Source organism: Pungitius pungitius, chromosome 3, assembly GCF_949316345.1.
Source record: "Pungitius pungitius chromosome 3, fPunPun2.1, whole genome shotgun sequence".
In the NCBI taxonomy this organism is placed as follows: domain Eukaryota; kingdom Metazoa; phylum Chordata; class Actinopteri; order Perciformes; family Gasterosteidae; genus Pungitius; species Pungitius pungitius.
In genome coordinates, this window is record NC_084902.1 from 4,940,871 (window position 1) to 4,958,716 (window position 17,846).

At 44.6% G+C, this 17,846-nt stretch overlaps 2 protein-coding genes across 7 annotated transcripts; both read left to right on the forward strand.

Annotated features, from left to right (window-relative positions):
- Positions 1-15: 15 nt before the first annotated feature.
- pdcd10a (programmed cell death 10a) lies at positions 16-7,845 on the forward strand. 3 transcript variants are annotated; one of them, XM_037462639.2, is made up of 8 exons: positions 16-374; positions 2,410-2,595; positions 4,132-4,185; positions 4,307-4,424; positions 4,907-5,033; positions 5,878-5,956; positions 6,048-6,130; positions 6,524-7,845. In XM_037462639.2, the coding sequence occupies exons 2-8, from the start codon at positions 2,506-2,508 to the stop codon at positions 6,603-6,605; spliced, it is 633 nt and encodes a 210-aa protein (XP_037318536.2). In that variant the 5' UTR covers positions 16-374; positions 2,410-2,505; the 3' UTR covers positions 6,606-7,845. The 3 variants fall into 3 exon arrangements, with proteins under 3 accessions (XP_037318536.2, XP_037318517.2, XP_037318527.2); XM_037462620.2 differs by lacking the exon at positions 16-374 and adding an exon at positions 516-535; XM_037462630.2 differs by lacking the exon at positions 16-374 and adding an exon at positions 2,204-2,222.
- Positions 7,846-8,861: 1,016 nt separating this feature from the next.
- On the forward strand, positions 8,862-17,607 carry LOC119222533 (uncharacterized). Of its 4 annotated transcripts, none has more exons than XR_009955908.1 (5): positions 8,862-9,083; positions 9,357-10,619; positions 10,796-13,411; positions 13,504-13,671; positions 16,972-17,607. XR_009955908.1 is itself a non-coding variant. In XM_062561106.1 (3 exons), exons 1-3 carry the CDS (start codon positions 10,539-10,541, stop codon positions 17,182-17,184), a joined length of 918 nt encoding a protein of 305 aa, XP_062417090.1. In that variant the 3' UTR covers positions 17,185-17,607. The 4 variants fall into 4 exon arrangements, 1 of the variants encoding a protein (XP_062417090.1); XR_005120798.2 differs by having other exon boundaries at positions 9,357-9,432; positions 10,524-10,619; positions 10,796-13,671; XR_009955907.1 differs by having other exon boundaries at positions 10,796-13,671.
- Positions 17,608-17,846: the final 239 nt, after the last annotated feature.

The window sequence follows — 17,846 nt, forward strand, 5'->3', positions numbered from 1 at the left end:
AACTACAAACAGCCTCTGCGGCGATACCGACGAGCAGCACGCGACACCGCCCACCCCGGGACTCTGGTCTTCAGCTTTGTCGGCCAGGAAACTTCCTGAATAAGACAACAACCACAACAAGAGGAGTCCTGATAGCAAACAATCGTAGCACCTCTTTTTATATGACTGATGTTTTTTGTTGTTGTTGCCATTAGACACTTAGCCAGCTAGCGACCGAGAGCTAACAGTTAGTTAGCTTAGGGCGGAGTTGATCACCTGCTGTAAACTGCTAATCTTATGTTAGCCCCGACACTACCTGATATTCTTCATCATATCATCCACCTCCTGGCTTGTCTCCACGCGGGAAAAGCCTCCCTTCCTCCCCCCCCCCCCCGGTAAGTGTCTCTGACCGCAAGCCCTCTCCAGCACCATTGGTGGTAACATGTTTACTTCTTTCAAATTGTGACCCACTTGTTGGGGGGGTAATGTTACAGCTGCTTAAGGCGCCACAGCATCGCCTCGCATCGCGGTCACTTTACCTCCGGCCAACACAAAGGTTGGTGTAAATAATGAAGATGGAAGATGTCGGTTGCAAGTCAAACAGTCTCCTAACTTCCGTGATCTTACTCGCACCAGAATTGCCGAAACATTTCAGGAAGAAGCCTGCGAAAGTTTGGTTGACACCACCACTGCCAGACGTTAGACCAGATTAGCTTAAAGCAAAGGTGTAATTAATACATTTATTCATTTAAATCTGTTCCATTTCGGTGAGCCAAAATGCACAATAACCGAAACTTGTTGTAGGCACAAATCCATACAACGCAGTGTACTCCTCACGATTATCTATCACACCCTGTGGTTGATGACTTTAACTGTCTAATGGGGTGAAGTTGTATCAAAGGTTACTTGTAGTAAAACCGATTTGAACTTGATTATGTTTTGACACAACCGCAATTGTGTCTTAGGATTGCACTAATTGTCTAATTGACACACTTCTCGCCCTTATTTAGAATTTGTCCAAAATGGCTCATCTAGTTTTAGTCTGCACAGGAAATACCCAAAAAGGTTTATCCTCAATTTACCAATTTTATTTTCCCCAAAATACCAAGCACATGTGTTTATTTGGTTCATATCAAAGTTACAAGTGTATTTATATGGAACCGTAGGGCCAAGGAAAAACCAGGTCTAAATATAATTACAAATTTGTAGGGACTTTGCTATGAAACTCCATATTTATTTTGTATCATCTTGGAAGCAAGAGTTATGAAGCATTTGAAACCAAGTCGAAGTGATTAAACATTTAATCTCTGACTTGTCATTAACAGTGTGCTAAACACGGCCCTTTTATTGTTTTAATGCCTAACTTAAAGACTAACTCGGCTCCTCGCCTCGCTGCAGGGATTTACAGCAGTACTCAGGACCCTGTGACATCACGGTTGGGTGTGGTGAATGAACCTTTGACCACACCCATCACTGATTCTATTTTTAAGCCTACGATGTCACTTTCCGTTTCTTCCCGTTTCCAACCAAGCTGCTGTTTTTAGAATAGTCGATCCACCGTCAATAGCAACAGCAGTTTTTAATGAAGTAAATAAATTAACCGCGATAAAAAAATAAATGGTACAATTGCCGAGGGTGTAGAAGTGGGTATTGCCAGGGGGAATAATAAAGCCAGTAGTAAAGTGAAGTGCCCTCTCGGTTGCGGTTGGAGAGGACTATAAATCCACCGCCAGGTTCTCGCGTAGCGACTCACTGGAGGCAGAGCGAGGAGGTGCGCGCATCAAGGCCTGACCTGGTATTAAAAGTGAGTGTACCATCCCTGCTTTCAATTGTGTTCTATGATGAGCAGAACGGCGTCATATTAGATCATCTAAACGTGTCGTACACCAAACAATGGCAGAGAAAGAACTGGTCCTGGAGGTGAGAGAGAGAGAGAGAGAGAGAGCCAGAACACACAAGAACAGAAGATATGTCCCTCTTATTTTCACCCCCGGGATTCGCTGCTTCCTTACGACAAGCGTCTAAAAACTCCTGAATCTATATTTATAGCTGTGATATTTTTATTACAGCAATAATGCTGAAGAGGGTGTTCCCTATTGAGGTATGACTCATGCCAGTTCTGTCACCATTGAACCCATTGGAGCAGCAAGGTGCACACATAACGCGGCGATCCTGTCTGCGAGAGAAAGGCTTTCTGGGAACAATAAAGCTGCTGAATAGTTGGACTCATTAGAATGTATTTCGTGAGTTTATTCCATCTTTGACTCACCGCATCTCCTGCCCACTCTTTTCAATGCAGGAACATTCGAACCGATTAAACTAGATTTCTGACCATGATTCGATGTGTAGCTTTCGTTTAATCCCTATACTCTTGTCACTTCCATCAATCTCTTCCCCCTTCTTCACCTTTCCCTGCTGCTTCTTCTTCAGGTCTTCGCCTGCTCTCATTCTGCCAGCGTGATTGAATGAGGTGAAACTGGCATCGGTGGACAAGCACGCAAACAAAGAGCCATTGATTGGTCCAGGATGACCATGGACAACATGAAGAATGAAGCCGACGCTGCCTCAATAGTCTCTATGGCTCTCTACACTGTGATGTATCCCGTCTTTAACCAGGTGAGGAATGCACAGTTTCAGTTTAAGTAACAAAAAAAAGAAATGTGGATACATGTTAAATATTCAGGTCTCAAAGTGTGTTTGATGAAAAAGCTGGTGCAGCTTTACTGGTAATTTGATTCTGCGCGAGGTTCAACAGTTCATGGGATGGACTTTTTTCAGTTTTTATTAAAACATCTCATATATTATATATTGGATGGTTTGCTGTGAACTTACTTTTGATGTCAATATTCCTGTTTGCCAAAAGAAGGAAATGTGAAAACGTTGCTCACTTGACCTTTTCTTCTAGCGTCATAATTAAAACCAAATGTAGTTTTATCCAGTAGTTTGATTTATGTCAAAATAGCTGCCAGACTGACATTCCTCTGCTCCAAGGTTACTCCGTGATTAGTGCTAGGTCAACAAATGTTGGCATGCACCTTCTAAACTTCAGCATCCCAGCATTTCCATTGTGCGCATGTTAGCATGTTGATTAGCATTTAGTGCAGCCTCACAGCGCATTCTGAAACATGGACAAATATCACAGATACAAATGGAGGAAGGAAATTCTTAAAAATGCACTGATGTTTAATTAACACACATGTGTAACTAAACACCAAACAAAAACCACTGCCAACTTTGGCCTTGAGAAGTTGTTTCGCTGAGCCCCCGTTGGCCCGTGACTTTGTGATGCTGACCACGCACTCCCCTTTCTTCTCTACCCTAATTTCCTCTGTGGCCGTGCTCCAATAAAACATTAAATGCCAAAAGTAAGTTTAAGCTGCTCAAAACTAAAGCCTCATCTCACGCATGATCTTTTCACTTTTAGTTAGTCTCCATTTCAAGGCAATGTCTCTGACTTTGACTAAGTGAGGATTCCTGGGATATCGTAATAACATCAGCCAGAGAAACGGCGCACGCTATATTTCTAAGTCCTTATGGTTTGACAACACCAACCAGCTCTCACACAGACCAACACCATACTGTGGGTTTTCAAGTCTGTGGTGTAGCAGCCAGAGAAGACACATACACACACACACTCACACGCACAAATATATTTCCATTGGAGAATAGGTGATGTGAGGCTTTGTAATTTGAAAAGGCATTTCATTATTAATAATTCTGTGTCTTTGAGGGGAGATCAGGTAGTTTGAGGTTCAAAGCAGATTAGTTTGACAGTAATTGCCAGGGATCTTTTATACTCTTTTATGTTGTTCTTTTATCATATTCTCAGTATAGTCGATATTTCTTCATTCATATAATTCCCCCCTCGGGTCAGTGATGGGTTGTTCTTACTGATAGTGTAATTATTTCCCATGTCCATAAAAGTTTCAAAAGTCTAAAGAAGTAATAGACTTCAATGTGTGGACGGAGACACAGCGCTTCACAACACAATAGCATAGTGTCCTCCTTGCATGTTGCACCATTCCGGGCTCGTATGTACTATCTGCAGAATTACATTTCAGGACATGGAGGCCATGACAAGAAGGAAGCTGTGTGTGTGTGTGTGTGTGTTTTATTGCTGATGTTTGTGTGTCTGTGCTTTACAACCTGCAGTTGGAGAAAGTAAACTTATCAGCGGCACAGACCTTGAGAGCAGCCATTATAAAGGTAAAAAAATAACTAAGCTCCTAATTATCATAAGTCATAAATCCTCTCTCTCTGATTTATGGAGTTGATAGATTCAATGCCACAGAGGACGAGTGCGGACTTTTGTCTTTCTGTTTTCAAGGCAGAGAAGGAGAACCCCGGTCTGACCCAGGACATCGTTATGAAAATACTGGAGAAGAAGAACGTAAAAATTGACTACAACGAGTCTCTGCTTCGCATGGCTGCAGACGACGTGGAAGGTAAGAGGCCCGGTGAACATGCAGAGAGAGGCGGGGAGGTACAAGAGGACCGGCATGACTTCCACAGTCCCTCAATGACCAGGAGGCCACATTAATTGCATCCGACCGATCCTCCACTGGGGGGAGCTGTTTCTCCACAAATAACCCGCTCTCGCCGGTCTCAAGTGTTCCCTCCTTTCCGTCTTTAATTGAAATCCTTGTGCGGTGTACAGTGATTGATGGTGTTAATGAATTCACACCCTTGAGATGGATTTTAAATGCACCACCTGCATGCTGCGGCCCAAGTTTGGCCTCAATCCCCTCTCCAGTCGAGGAACTTCAACACCCTTTACTTGTGTTCTCGCATTTACGCATTAGCCCGTATTGACCTTATACATCCTCACTGTGGACCACCATTATTAATTGCTTAATTTCAGTGTCACCTGAAGTCTATTTGCACGCGCGTGAGCTGTACTTACCTCTTCCTCCGTTGTGCCTTTCAGAGTTCACGATTGACAGGCGAGAGCCAGAGTTCCAGGAGCTGAACGAGAGAGCCCGAGCTCTGAAACACATCCTGAGCACCATACCAGAGGAGATCAATGACCGAGTAGGCTTCCTGCAGAGTATCAAGTAAGACAGCGCGTCGTGAGTGCATCGTACACCAGGTTTAATTCCATATGAGATACAGGCCTAACCTCCTGTGCTAATTGTAAACATTGCCAGGAATTGTCTATAGATGACTTCTGCCAACCTTTCCAGTGTGATTTGAAATCTTTTTTTGTGCATTAATTGTCTGGGACCCAAGGCGGGAGATTAAATATAGTGTGCATCTTTGTAATGAACAGCCTCATTGCGTGAAAACCAAAGGATTTTCTGTGGGACAGTTGATTACAAAGTCAAAGAGAAGACACCAGTAGGTAAATTCACTGTGTGCAGCACAATGGGACAAACACAAGTTTAAATATTTCAATAGTTCTTTTGGGCATTTTGCAACCTTGGGATCAGCCGCGTTTCAAAATAATGTCTCAAAAAAACTCAAAGAGGTTGTGACCCAAATTAAGAAGATGATCTTTTTGTTGTGGATCATTAGTGAAAAACCATTTTACCTTTTTCTTCATCGCACTCAATAAACACACATGCACGCACACACACACACACACACACACACACACAAACATGTTAAAGTTTCATTTTCCTGGCCCACTTTGCCATTATTTTTGTTAGAATTCAATACTCTTAGCGAGTCACTGCTTAAGAACTTACCCAGCGGAGGGCTTAGAAAATAAAGTCAATTCCAAAGGAACGCTGAAAAATGGAAAGTTATGAAACAGCAGATTTTGAGTGCACACCAGGAGAAAAAGTTGAAGGTGAAAGCTTGCTTGTGAGACAAGTGGAAGAAAGGGAACCCACAGATTCAGACATAACGTTTACCGTGCCCCTTATTTGTGTGTGTGTGTGTGTGTGTCCTCCTCAGAGACATCGCCAGTGCCATCAAGGAGCTGCTAGACACGGTTAACACGGTCTTCAGGAAGTACCAGTATCAGAACAGACGGGTCAGTAGACACACAAAGACGACAACCAATGTGTTGGCACTAACGTGGTGTCTACGTGGGGCTTAAAGGCTGCCTGTATTTTGTTGGTCAGGCGCTGGAACAGCAGAAGAAAGAGTTTGTGAAATACTCCAAGAGCTTCAGCGTCACTCTCAAAACCTACTTCAGAGACGGAAAGTATGACACTGTTTCCAGTTCATTCTCTTCTTTCTCCCTCGTCGTCCTTTTCGCTTGCACAGACACCGCTTCAGACACATTTAAAGGCTGCAACGGCACATACCAGCCCCACTCAACACACACATACACACACACACACACACACAGACACTCTGTCACTGCCGTATAAATGGTTGTCGTTTGATCACAGGCCCGCTTCCTCCAAATCCTCCATCGCTGCATAATTCCCTTGACCCATTTCCTGTGGATTCACGCTGGTTTGCATCTCTGACATTCTCTCCACTGCAGCCAGATCAAAGTGTTTTCTCGGATCAATCCCAATATTGTTGCCACGGTTCCTTTGCTGTATGCTTGACTCGTGTGTCCTTGTGTCTCTGTCACGGTTGTTTCCAGCGTGATAAACGTCTTTGTCAGCGCCAACCGGCTCACCCACCAAACCAACATGATTCTGCAGGCCTTCAAGACCCTGGTGTAGCCCCCCCCGAGAGGACACACACGCACACACACACAGGCGTATTTTATTAGAGAATAGGTGATATGAGGCTTTGTAATTTGCAAAGACATTTTCTTATTTTGGGCTGTATAATTTATAATTCTGTGGCTTTGAGGGGAGATCAGGTAGTTTGAGGTTCAAAGCAGATCAGTTTGACGGTAATTGCCAGGGATTTTTTTAATTCTCTTTTATGTTGTTCTCTTATCAGATTCTCAAGTAGATATTTCTTGGTTCCGTTATACATTCCCCCCTCACTTCAGTGCTGGGTAGTTCTGGAAAAAGTTTTGAAAAATGAGATTATCTGCCATGTCCTTTTTAAAAGCAATTGATAAAGTTTTAAAAAGAAAAATAAGTGGTATTCCATCTTCTAACATTTTTGCAATTTTTTGCACCGGTTTTATTATAATTGTTCTTGTTCAAACATAATCTTGATCCATGCGGTGGTATTATATACTTGGCAAACTATGTCCTGCCTCTATCAGCTGAATTCAAATTTGAGTTAAATCTCTCAGGAAAAAGATCTGCAGTAACTGTGTTCAATATTTGCCTTCTTCTTCCTGCACTGTTTGATCACGCACTGCACCTCCTTTTCACTTTAGTTTCAGAAATGTCTCTCAAGTCGTCACATTTACTGTCCACTAACAATCTGTGGTCTCCCACGCATAGATGCGATGACCTTGGGTGACGTTTTGCACGTTGTCTTTTCTTTAAACGATCTTGTGGGACGAGGCGTGAGCCGTTCAATCCTTCTCTGAATGTTTAACTTAAAGGATTCTAACCGAACCGAAGTGCTTGGAGGTATTTTCACCAGGAAAACGTTAAATAAATTCATGTTTTTGTGCATTGTTGCTGGCTAAATAGTTTTTTTTCTTCCCCTTTTGTAAATGGGGCTCAGGTCCATGTTCAGAAGTAGTTTAAAGTCATTTCTCACTGGGTTTGGAAAAGGAAGCATCAACAGAAGAAGTGACTGAACTTGAATAATAATTTGCGAGGTAACACTTGAACTGGAAATTTGTTGCAACTCAAAGAAACTACACAATCCTAAATTGATGGTTAATGATGTATTTATTTATCCTGGATTTTTCAGCAGCAAATCATGAATAATTGATTCTTCACTTTGTTTAAACAAATGTATCTGGACAATGAATGTATCGTTTCTCTCTCTTTCTGTCTTTTTCTGCAATGGCCACAAATAAACTACTTGAACCAAATGGAAATAAAACCTCTCAAGAAACTCTTTAAAATAAGTCTGTTGAAAAAGCTTTTTTGTTTGTTTTGTCTTTGTTGTTCAGTCAGTGGTAGAAGATTTCGAAGGTTGAGATTCGCGTTGTCGTACGAGAGTCCTTCATTTCCGCTCAGTTGGCCTCGTGTTCTCTTTCAGCGCGTGCACCTCTTTCTCCTCAGTGCTGAGATCCCCCCCCCACCCCTCCTCCCCCTCCCCTCCCTTCCCTTACGTTCCAGCAACTTCATTCTTCTCCCTGTATAATAGTAGATTTTGCACGGTGGATTTGCGCAGGGCTATTTTGGGCTCTGTGCTGTCTCTTACATGCACCACTGTAATCCAATTGTGATGGCGTTAATTTTTAAAGCTTTATTATTGAAATCGCCGAGGCCAAATTTTCTCATCCTGTCAATGGTGACGACCGCTGTAATCTGCTAATTCAAGTTATTCCAGGCCATTAAGTCAGTGGCGGGGCTCGGCCGTGGTCACCGAAGCAGCAGGCAGCGAGCGGGATGATAACATCGGCCTGACGTACAGCTTTGATCCGCTCTCGTGCTCGCAGTCGCACTGGCAATCCATTTGTCCACGGGAGGCTTCTTCCCCTCTATTGTTGTGTGTGTTGCTACGAGTGACCCACGGGAAGTCCTCTCAAAGGCATTTCAATGGCCTCATAAAGCTTTGGCTGGTGCGTAGTTTATTTTCCAGGTTCACATCAATACTTTTCTACTTCTATGAGTGGCTGTAGAATACTAATGTTGTTGTGATTGATGTTGCTGGAGCAATAGTGTGTGTCTGTGTGTGTGTGTGTGTGTGTGTGTGTGGGTTGGTGCTGTACTTCACACAGATTATTTTCTCTCCGGTGTCTAATCTGTGAATAGAGGCCACACGCACATGAACAACACGTTGTGTTACATGCAGGCGGTGGGGCCCGGACTCACAAACAACTCTTTTTGACTACTTGGTTGCCAGGAAACGTTGAGACTGAGGGATAATAAAAGAAATGAATCGACTGTGTGTGTGTGTGTGTGCGTTGCTGAAGCAGTTCTATCGCTGGCTGAGACAAACCTTTTGGACTAAGAGAAGCTCCCACGGATCAGACCAAGGCCCAGATGAGGCGACTGCAGACGGGGGATTTCTGGGAAATGTCATCCATTTAATAAATGCGTTTCAGCACCTCTGAGCACGGGGGACTCTGTGGATCTCCAGTGTGTACCGAGAGGAGGAAATTAGTCGTCTTGGTAAGTTTTGAATTGGTTATTAACCGGGAAACTGTGTGTTCAGCTCTATTGCGTGGACTTGACTAATCCAAAAAAAAAACCTGCTTGACTAAAGCCTGTGTGTGTGTGTGTGTGTGTGCACACTGGAAAGGCAACAGCTGACTTGACAGTGATGCTGGCAGGCCGGGCGCCTGTCATTCTGCCGTTACAGCCTCGTGTTGAGAAAGCTTTTATTTTTGTGGACAGTTTGACTGCTGTGTGTGTGATATTCTGTGCAACTTTAATAAACCCCAGATAGAGATCCTGCAGTGACGGACAGCTCTGAGAGTCGGCTGGACCTGAAGGGGCCGTTTAGGAAGAAGAGAGTCTGGTGAGTGGCTTTGTTTGCCGACAGACACCGACGCCACAATATCATATTATTCCATTTTAAAGACTTGTGTTATTACATTACATGCCACTTAGCTGACGCTTTAATCCAAAGCCACTTACAATAAGTGAATTTACAATAACTGAATTTCAACCGTAAGGATACAAAGTGCAATTTCATCAAGTTTACAACTTGCTATAGACGAGAGCAATTTCGGTGCTACAATGTGTTAGTGTTTTTAGTCTGAAGAGGTGTGTCTTTAGTTTGAAGATGTAAAAAGCTCTCTGCGGTCCTGATGTCATCAGAGAGCTCGTTCCACCATTTAGGAGCCGGGACAGCAAAGAGTCGAGTGTTTAGCTCTCAGTGAGGGAGGAACAAGCAGCTTGTAGCATCATCATCATCATCATTCCAGGATCCTGTAGATATCAGCGCTGTTGAAGAAGATATTGCTGCAGCAAAGCGTTGGTTTTTGCTTTCGTTACACCACCTGTCATCTGACTCACTTTGATGCCACTTCCAATGAATTTGTCTCCCGAACGTTTGTGTCGCGCTGAGAATGAAACGGAGAGTGTTTGCTGTCATATTCCCTCTGTTGTGTCTCATGAAGCTTTCGCACATTTCTCTCTTGGACATCCAACAAGCTTTTGTTCTGTTTTTTTTTAAAATTTTTATTATTTGACAAATTCTAGCTTTTTATTTAGGCTGGTCACAACTGCGGTATGTTATTACCTGACATATCAATGCCCTCTCCAAGACACCACATGGGGACCTATTCACCCACCTTTGAAAGCCTTTAAGCGAGGTGGGAGAGGTGGAAGACCTCTGAACACCATCCAACACGGACATGTGGATGGAGCCAACAAAAGAAATGTGCTGCTGTGACTGCCGTGTGATTACGGGGACATGACAACCTGCTGTGAACAGATATGCAGTAGATGGTTTCTGATGGATTATTCGGGCGGGGAACATCTTGTTTTGCCCTGTAGCACTTGGAAATGAGAGACCGAATCACACGCGTAGCGTGCGTTACCTTCCTGACCTTGTCTCGTATGTTTTGTGTGTGTGTGCGTGTGCGTGCGCTGAGTGATTGACAGGTCTAAGCTGTAACCATGGGAACAAAGATGGAGGTGGCTCAACTGGAGAGCAGGATGAACATTGAGGACTACAGAAAGCTGCGGGGCCTCTTCCTCGTGAGCGTTTTCTTTTTTTTGGTTCAGTTTATCCATCCTTTTCACAACACAGTTCATTTACACTGGAAGTGTTTGAGTTTGTTCTGCATGTGTGTAAACCAGCAGCATCCCCATAGTACCAGACCGTCCGGTCCCATAAGAACTACCTCAAAGATCAGAGACTCTGTTTCCCGTAGGACCCGTCCGGTGCGCCCCGCTCCTTGTCCAGGACGGACTTCATCAACCTCTCCTGGTCATCGGTGGGCCGAGGATCCAAGGAGGAGTGCGGCCTCCTATTTGACAGCGTGGTTGTCGAGCGGGACATCCACGGCGTGGAGGGAGGGGGACGCGTCGCCTGGGGGGGGCCTGTGTTCTTTTCTGCTGCTGCACCTTTCTGATAAAGTAAAGAAGAGCAGGCCTCCTCCCTGGAAGCCACCACGCACGTTGACCTGTCCACACAGACACCCGGTTCAGAAGGTAAAAGGTCTGCGACCTCGCAGGGGGCTTCGTAGAGGAAGAGTTTGCTGTGATGGATGGAACCTGTTGCCTTTTTTTTTAAATCTACTGCATCACGTTATCGGAAAAACATTTTGACATTGACTGACGAGGATGAATCCATGACTCTGCTGACTAGGTGGAATTCCACATTATTAAACATTGTGCGAGGAAGGTTCGAAGGTATTACGGCCCTCTCATCAAAATGGTCCAGATAAATGGCTTTGGACCTTTTTTGAGTTTAACATCTATCAATTAATATGTAAATTAAGCGGCCGGCATGAAGTGCCTACTGCTGTCGAGAAAGTGATGGCTCACCACTTTAATCGTTCAATCCTGAGAATGTCAAAATGTCAGGATGTTGTTTTCAGAATGGCTTGAAGGTTTGGAACCCTTTAGCTGTGGCAGCCTTAAACAGGAACAGAGACTAATGGGGCTTAGAAGAATAATTGCAGTGGGAAACCATGTCAGTAAAGAGTGGCACAACTCAGGCAGGGTTTATGCAAAATATGCAAACGGCCCAATAAACCTCGCACTTCCTTCCCATCACCAAACGGCAGGTAGATATTGACTTGCTGGTTAGCGAAGCCGCTATAGAGCCAGCTAATCCAATCAGGGGTGGGAGACCAAAATAGAACTAGGAGAAAGCAAAGGTCGTACCGGCACAAAAGCAGTATGTGTTAGCGTTTAATAATTAACGCTTCCGTGACTTAAAAAAAAAAAAAACGTCAGCAGGTGTTCAAGTCTCACGAAAACAATCCTGCTAATGGCTTATCACAAAGACACGTCCAACCGAATGTTCATTTGCACTAAATGTCAGTTTGAATAAAAATAACAATTCAAGCAATTTACAGCAGGTGAAAGGCGATGAGAGCAAAAGTCGCCACGGAACGATTCTCATCGTCGCAGCGACTCACCAGTAGTTGATTGATAGATAATCAGAATAATTAGAGATGAATACGAGTTTGCAGATGGCTGTGAGAGTGAAACAGTGTGCAGTAATTACATTGATAGTAAATCTAAGCCCTGACCTCTCTTCTAGAAGTGTTAATAAACCCTATTCTTTCATTAACGATATTCGATGTCTCTTCATACACAGTCAGCTCAAGCCTTTCTTCTTCTTCTCCTCGCCCCGCCAATAAAACGCCATCATTCATTAATCCTTCTTGTTTTATTAGTTTCTGCACCGGGGAACGTGCACCAATAACAGGGAAGTTATTCTAGACATCGATTCTGGTATTTCAAATGCGGTTTTATTACCAAAGATCCCCATCAAAGACACAGTTGTTTTATTCTTGAAGGCTCCAGCCTCTCTTTGACTAATTAATGTCACACTAGAATGTCACAAGCCGCATCACAAAGAGCATCGACGCTCCTCTGAGAAGGTCAATTTTACAAAAATGTTGCACAAGCAGAAACTCTATCTTTTTTTTTGCTGCTCGGCCAAATCCGATTTGTCCGGGTCAAATGTTGTTTTGTTGTGTCCCCTGGTGTCCCCAGGTGTTGTACCTGCAGAGTTCAGGTCAGTATCTGTCTGTCAGCAAAGGGGGAACTGTGCTGGTGTGGTGTGGGACACAGAAGACATGTCCCTGCTGCACACACATCGACTGTGACCCAAAGACCTCTGGGTCACAGACGCGGTGCTGCTGCTGCCCAACGTGCAAGTCACAAGGTGACTTTCATTTCGGGAAAAGAAGAGACAGCAAAGCCACGTCAGTCCGCAAAATGATTGATCGGTGTCCTGGTTGTAATTTTGGGCCTGAATGGTTTGCACAAAATGTTATTGTGCCAGATATTGGGGAAGATATTGTACTGCACAGAGGTAAACAAAAAGAAACATCAATTATTGATCTGCACACTTTTCCTTGATTTTTTTCTCCTTTCTAATTCTTTAATCAACAGGTTTGCGATGACAAAGAATTGGGGGCATCAATTATCCGTCAGCAGAAATGTTATTATGATCTCATAATAGTTAATTAAAATTTCTACCTGTGTGGCTCTCTGATTTTTAATGAGATGATCTAATCCCCCCCCCCCCTTTCCTTTTACCCAGATAGCTGTTTCTTTCACAAGTAAGGAGGTGTGTTTCTATGACATTCTGTTTAAACAAGACTTTGAGTGCAAGCATAAAGTACAGGTAACATATCTTTTATATTCACATGTATAGTTATCGTATATCTATAAAGATATAATCAATCCTTTGAAATGCATCACTTCTTTTTGGGGTTTGAAGTTTACTCCCTGGTGTCTAGACTATTGGGTGGATCCCTCTGATCCGGACCACTCTGTCCTCAGCATAGGTGGACATCGGTGGACGGGTGGGTTTTACACTGAACAGGAGTCTTCGTTTTCTGCATCATCGGTCACCAGTCGATCCTTCCATGGCTCTGTGTGTTTGTACGTTCCCCAGGTCGCCGCCTTACATTTGACCTCCGCTCAGATCTCCCTGTTCGAGAGTCTGAGGGCGGACTCGGATTCGGCGGACATCGTCCGATGGGAGGAGCTGGTCCGAGGAAAGCACGGCTCCTGTCACACTGTGACACACCGAGGAGGCACGCGCCCTCCTGGGTTAGAAAAGGTGGGAAAAGTACAAGCGCACCAACTCAAGCCAAAACTTTCTCTTTATTTCTCAACACATCTCACATGAAAAGCCCAATCAACATGCAATTGTTTCCCTGCCTCTCCGTTGTCCTGTCTTCACCCCAATTCCTGTGTTCGCACGTCTACGCCCATGAAGGCGCCCGAGAGAAATAGCCGACGATGTTAATAAAACACGGTAAAGCTGGCGTTTTTTGTAATGACTTTCGTGTTGGCTAATGAGACCCCGACTGCTGCCGTTTTTCCTTCCTGGTTCTCTGCACTCAGGGCCGTCGGGTCAAAAAGAGAGTTATTAGTCGGACGCAATGAAAGCGAGGATACAAAACCCGTGGCTCAGATAACAAGAGAGAACAAAAACAAAGAACACAATCTGGGTGTCAAGGATACCTGATGCCGACAAACGCACACTTTCACCTTCACACCTGGGATGAGAACCGCTGGCTGCTCACTTTTTCAATGACACTACGACAACGGCTCAGGTGACTCCTGATTCATCCATTCCACAGTCCTGCATAGCTAGGCGTTGAACTATGGCGTCGAGGCTCGAGGTCTGACCCCTTGTGAGACTCCCTTCTTAAGCTCAGCCCGGGTTACAAAGAGGCCACTTAGTTGTTTCTCAATTGCATCATTGGCATAAACTCCCTCTGAAGAGTCCCTGCTCGGCTGATAAGGGAGATCCTGATAAAAGAGGAAAGCAAGAATAAAGCCCATTTTAAATAAGCACGACAAATGGGAAAACGGGGGGGGGGGGGAGAAAAGAAAAGGGAAACAGAAGAGTAAGTGCCAAAACATTAAAAAGAACATCAATTGGAAATTTTGCAGGCTGTGCGTGTGCATGCATGGGAATCAACATGAGATGGCGACGCTGCGTGTCTTGTTTGGAGAAAGGACCTCTGGGGGGGCGGGGGGGGCTGGTGCCTTTTCTTTTGAAGTTGCCCACCCTGCAGTGTGAGTGGGCTGTATACCATTAGACACGGCTGGTTATCCAGACCTCCAAACCTTCAGGCTCACGGGCCACCGGAGAGCAGGGAGGAGTTGGGGGAGGGGGGGGGGAGAGGGGAGGGGGATGGTGGAAGAGGCCTTTGGAAGAGAGAGGGGAAAAGTGAGAGAAAATTGGGATGGAAACAGATCAGTAACGACAAGTAAAGGAGGGCTGTAGGAAGTGTGTGTCCTCGAAGGAGAAAAGCATTAACATTTCCACACGATGTTGTGATCAAAGAAAGGAAAAAGGACAGTCAGGATGAATCTCAGTGTCTCGCTAAAATCTGCCAAAATGTGGAGCAATTTGTTGCAGAACGAAAGGGGTTTGCTTTGATTTAGATACAGAGTGACTCCCGCTGTTGCTCTTTCATTTCTAACCTCACAGCAATGAAAGGGGGGCATTACCGCACTGGCTAAAGCAGATGTTGTGTTTGTGTGTCTGTATCACAGATAGTGTGATTTATTATCCGTCTGTGTCACTCAGAGAGACGGCCTCATTAATCAATGACGAGTCATTGCGACGCTGTCTGAAAATCCACTGATCTTTTAATGGAGAAAAGACGCGGCGTATGAAATGCAATCAGGCGTAATTATTTGCCCTTGCAATGTGGCTGACCTTTGACCTGCGACTGTCACGTGCCACCTCTCCAGCCGCACTTATTTGTGCAGTATTTGAAAGCAAAGAGGCCTCTAATGGAGACACGCTGCATACAATTTAAATGTTCTCAATAAAAGTGTTAATTGAGACAAATGGTGATGCAAGATCAGCGAGTGAGTGAAATCCAAGCGGCCTAATTCTCTGCTCTGTGGATTGGTTGCTTTACTATACAGCGGTCATTGCACATTTATCAGCCAATTGAGAGAGTGGATGTCCTTTTAGATTTCTGGTCGTTTTTTGACATCAGCATGATGAAGGAGCAGATCACCAAAATGTGTTGCTCCACACAGAGGGGCTGTTATTTATTCCCTCAGAATAAGATTGTACAGAAAGTTAAAATCAAATGCAGACATTTTAGAAATTTGCATCACCAACGCAGGTTAATAAGGTTAATCATGTGATCCGTCCTTTCAGATGATTCCATTGAACATCATGCAGACGCTAGATAGATTTCCAATTATGCTGACAGCCACCGCAGAAAAACAAAAGAAAAAAGACTCACTAATTCATTCACTAATTCAACTGTCTTTGTCCATCATCATTCCGTCTCCTGCAGCGCGTTACCTGGACTCGCTGGACGCCGTTGTGTCCTGCAGCACCGGAGCGGCGTGCTGATTGGATGGAAGGGAAAAGGGAAGCAGGAGTCTACGGGCCGCTTCTTTCATCACACAGAGCAGCGTGTGGGACATGGACCACCACCGGGGACTCAATCTGATAGGTGGATTAAATTATAATAATATACCGTCAGGGTATTACTGAGAGCGCTCATCCTCGCTGTGGTTTCTATTCAGCCTGAAATGAAAGCAAGTGCAACAAACACCTTCACCATCTAAGGCACGGATCTAATCTCATACGGAACACTGAATGGCCTCTGGGCGACTAATTGCTGGTTTAGCGTAACGCACTTAGCCCCTCTGCTAACGGGAGACGTTGTGATTGGTTGCAGCCACAGCCGGTGCGGATCACCAGGTCTTGCTGTGGAACCCGCATGTGACGTCGAAGCCGGTCTGTAGGCTCGTGGGGCACGCGGGCCCCCGTCACCGCAGTTCAGCTACTCCAGAGATAAGGTAAGAAGGTGTATGTCTGCACTAAAACGTGATGTAATAATGAAGAGCCCCATCGTTGTTTTATTGGTCCGGTGATACCTCGCCGTAATCACTGCGGAGGAAGGAGGCTGCGCTGCCAATCATCGGAGGCCTTTCAGCTCTTCTTCAGCCTGACGCAAGGATGCGAGGACGTTGGTGCTTGTGCAGCATCTCCTCTCACCCTCGTTGCTCTGCGCATGTTCGCCTACTCTTTGGCTTTTCTGTAGATAACGAATATTTTAAAAGTGATTTATGTTCCATCTGCCTTTCTGCTCAAACACCATCTGCCATCGCAGGACGCTTTATCTCGTTATCCTCTTGAAGAACTCCTGGAACAGAAACATTCCCCTTGTTTTGTGCTGTAACAGCAATATGGCAGAGTGCTTGTGTATTCTGACTAAGTGGCACATTATGAAGAGGCTGATGGAGTACTCACATTTCCTTGCAAGTTTGCTCTGTAATAACTGTTATCTATTGTTGCAGTTCTGAAGTAGCATTTTCTCTTTGCACTTGGCTTCCGGGGGGCGTACCGCTCATCTACTCGTACCCCTTCCAGGTCCCGTGCCTGTGGGATGTATCCCGTCAGCTGTGTGTTCACCGCCTGGCCGGCGTCTTCCCGGAGACGCGGGGGGGGGGGGGGGGGGACACGCAGACGCTCCTGTTGGTCCACGAGGAGCGTGGGTTCCTCCTGCTGTCCTTCAACAGCCGGCTTCTCCTGTTGGAGGAACAAAGGAAGAGAAGAGGACCAGCAGCCACCAGCACCCTGTGACCTGTGTGCTCTATTATTTATATATATATATATATATATATATATATATATATATATATAAGGTCTGTTCAGACATGTATGCAGTTGAAATGGACCCCTGAGTCTTTATTTCATTGATTGTGACTGGTGATCTTCATGGATGTTCTGAACTGGATGTTTGAAAGTACATTCTTGATCTTGGAAAAAGAAGAGTTTTACAATCTCGCTTCAAAGTCAGTTTAGTGAATGTTGTGGAGCTTTCAATCATATCAAATGCTTCTTATTTATGTTTTGATAACATCTTCTTTTCAGTGGTGTGAAACTATTGTGATTGATTGTATGTGTTTCCTTTCACTCATTCCTCTAACTGACGCTAGTGTCCCAACACAGGATATAAATACCACGCACACGGAAAAAATGTATACAATAAAAATGTCTCTCATTTTACAACGTGCAGTCACTCTTGCTTTTATTCCCACTTGACAGCAGCATTAGTCACATGTTTACCTCAGTGTCAGCTTAGCACTAAAATAAAGTGTAACGAAGCATGGAAAATTGTTTGGTTTTGCGAGAGGCATCAAAGAATACATCAGCAGAACTGGCCTCTTTTACAGCATAAAAAGGATCCAACTACTTTTGATGATTGATTGTCTCCCTCTCTGCAGGTAGTCAGCAGTGGCTCT

Bases quoted from the DNA above. Each gene is read 5' to 3' on its own strand.
- pdcd10a (XM_037462639.2), top strand. From the start codon at position 2,506: ATGACCATGGACAACATGAAGAATGAAGCCGACGCTGCCTCAATAGTC. The intron at 5,034-5,877 runs GTAAGACAGCGC...TGTCCTCCTCAG, and splicing joins GGCTTCCTGCAGAGTATCAA to AGACATCGCCAGTGCCATCA. The intron at 6,131-6,523 runs GTATGACACTGT...GGTTGTTTCCAG, and splicing joins ACCTACTTCAGAGACGGAAA to CGTGATAAACGTCTTTGTCA.
- LOC119222533 (XM_062561106.1), top strand. From the start codon at position 10,539: ATGGGAACAAAGATGGAGGTGGCTCAACTGGAGAGCAGGATGAACATT. The intron at 11,076-13,503 runs GTAAAAGGTCTG...TACGTTCCCCAG, and splicing joins ACAGACACCCGGTTCAGAAG to GTCGCCGCCTTACATTTGAC. The intron at 13,672-16,971 runs GTGGGAAAAGTA...TACCCCTTCCAG, and splicing joins GCCCTCCTGGGTTAGAAAAG to GTCCCGTGCCTGTGGGATGT.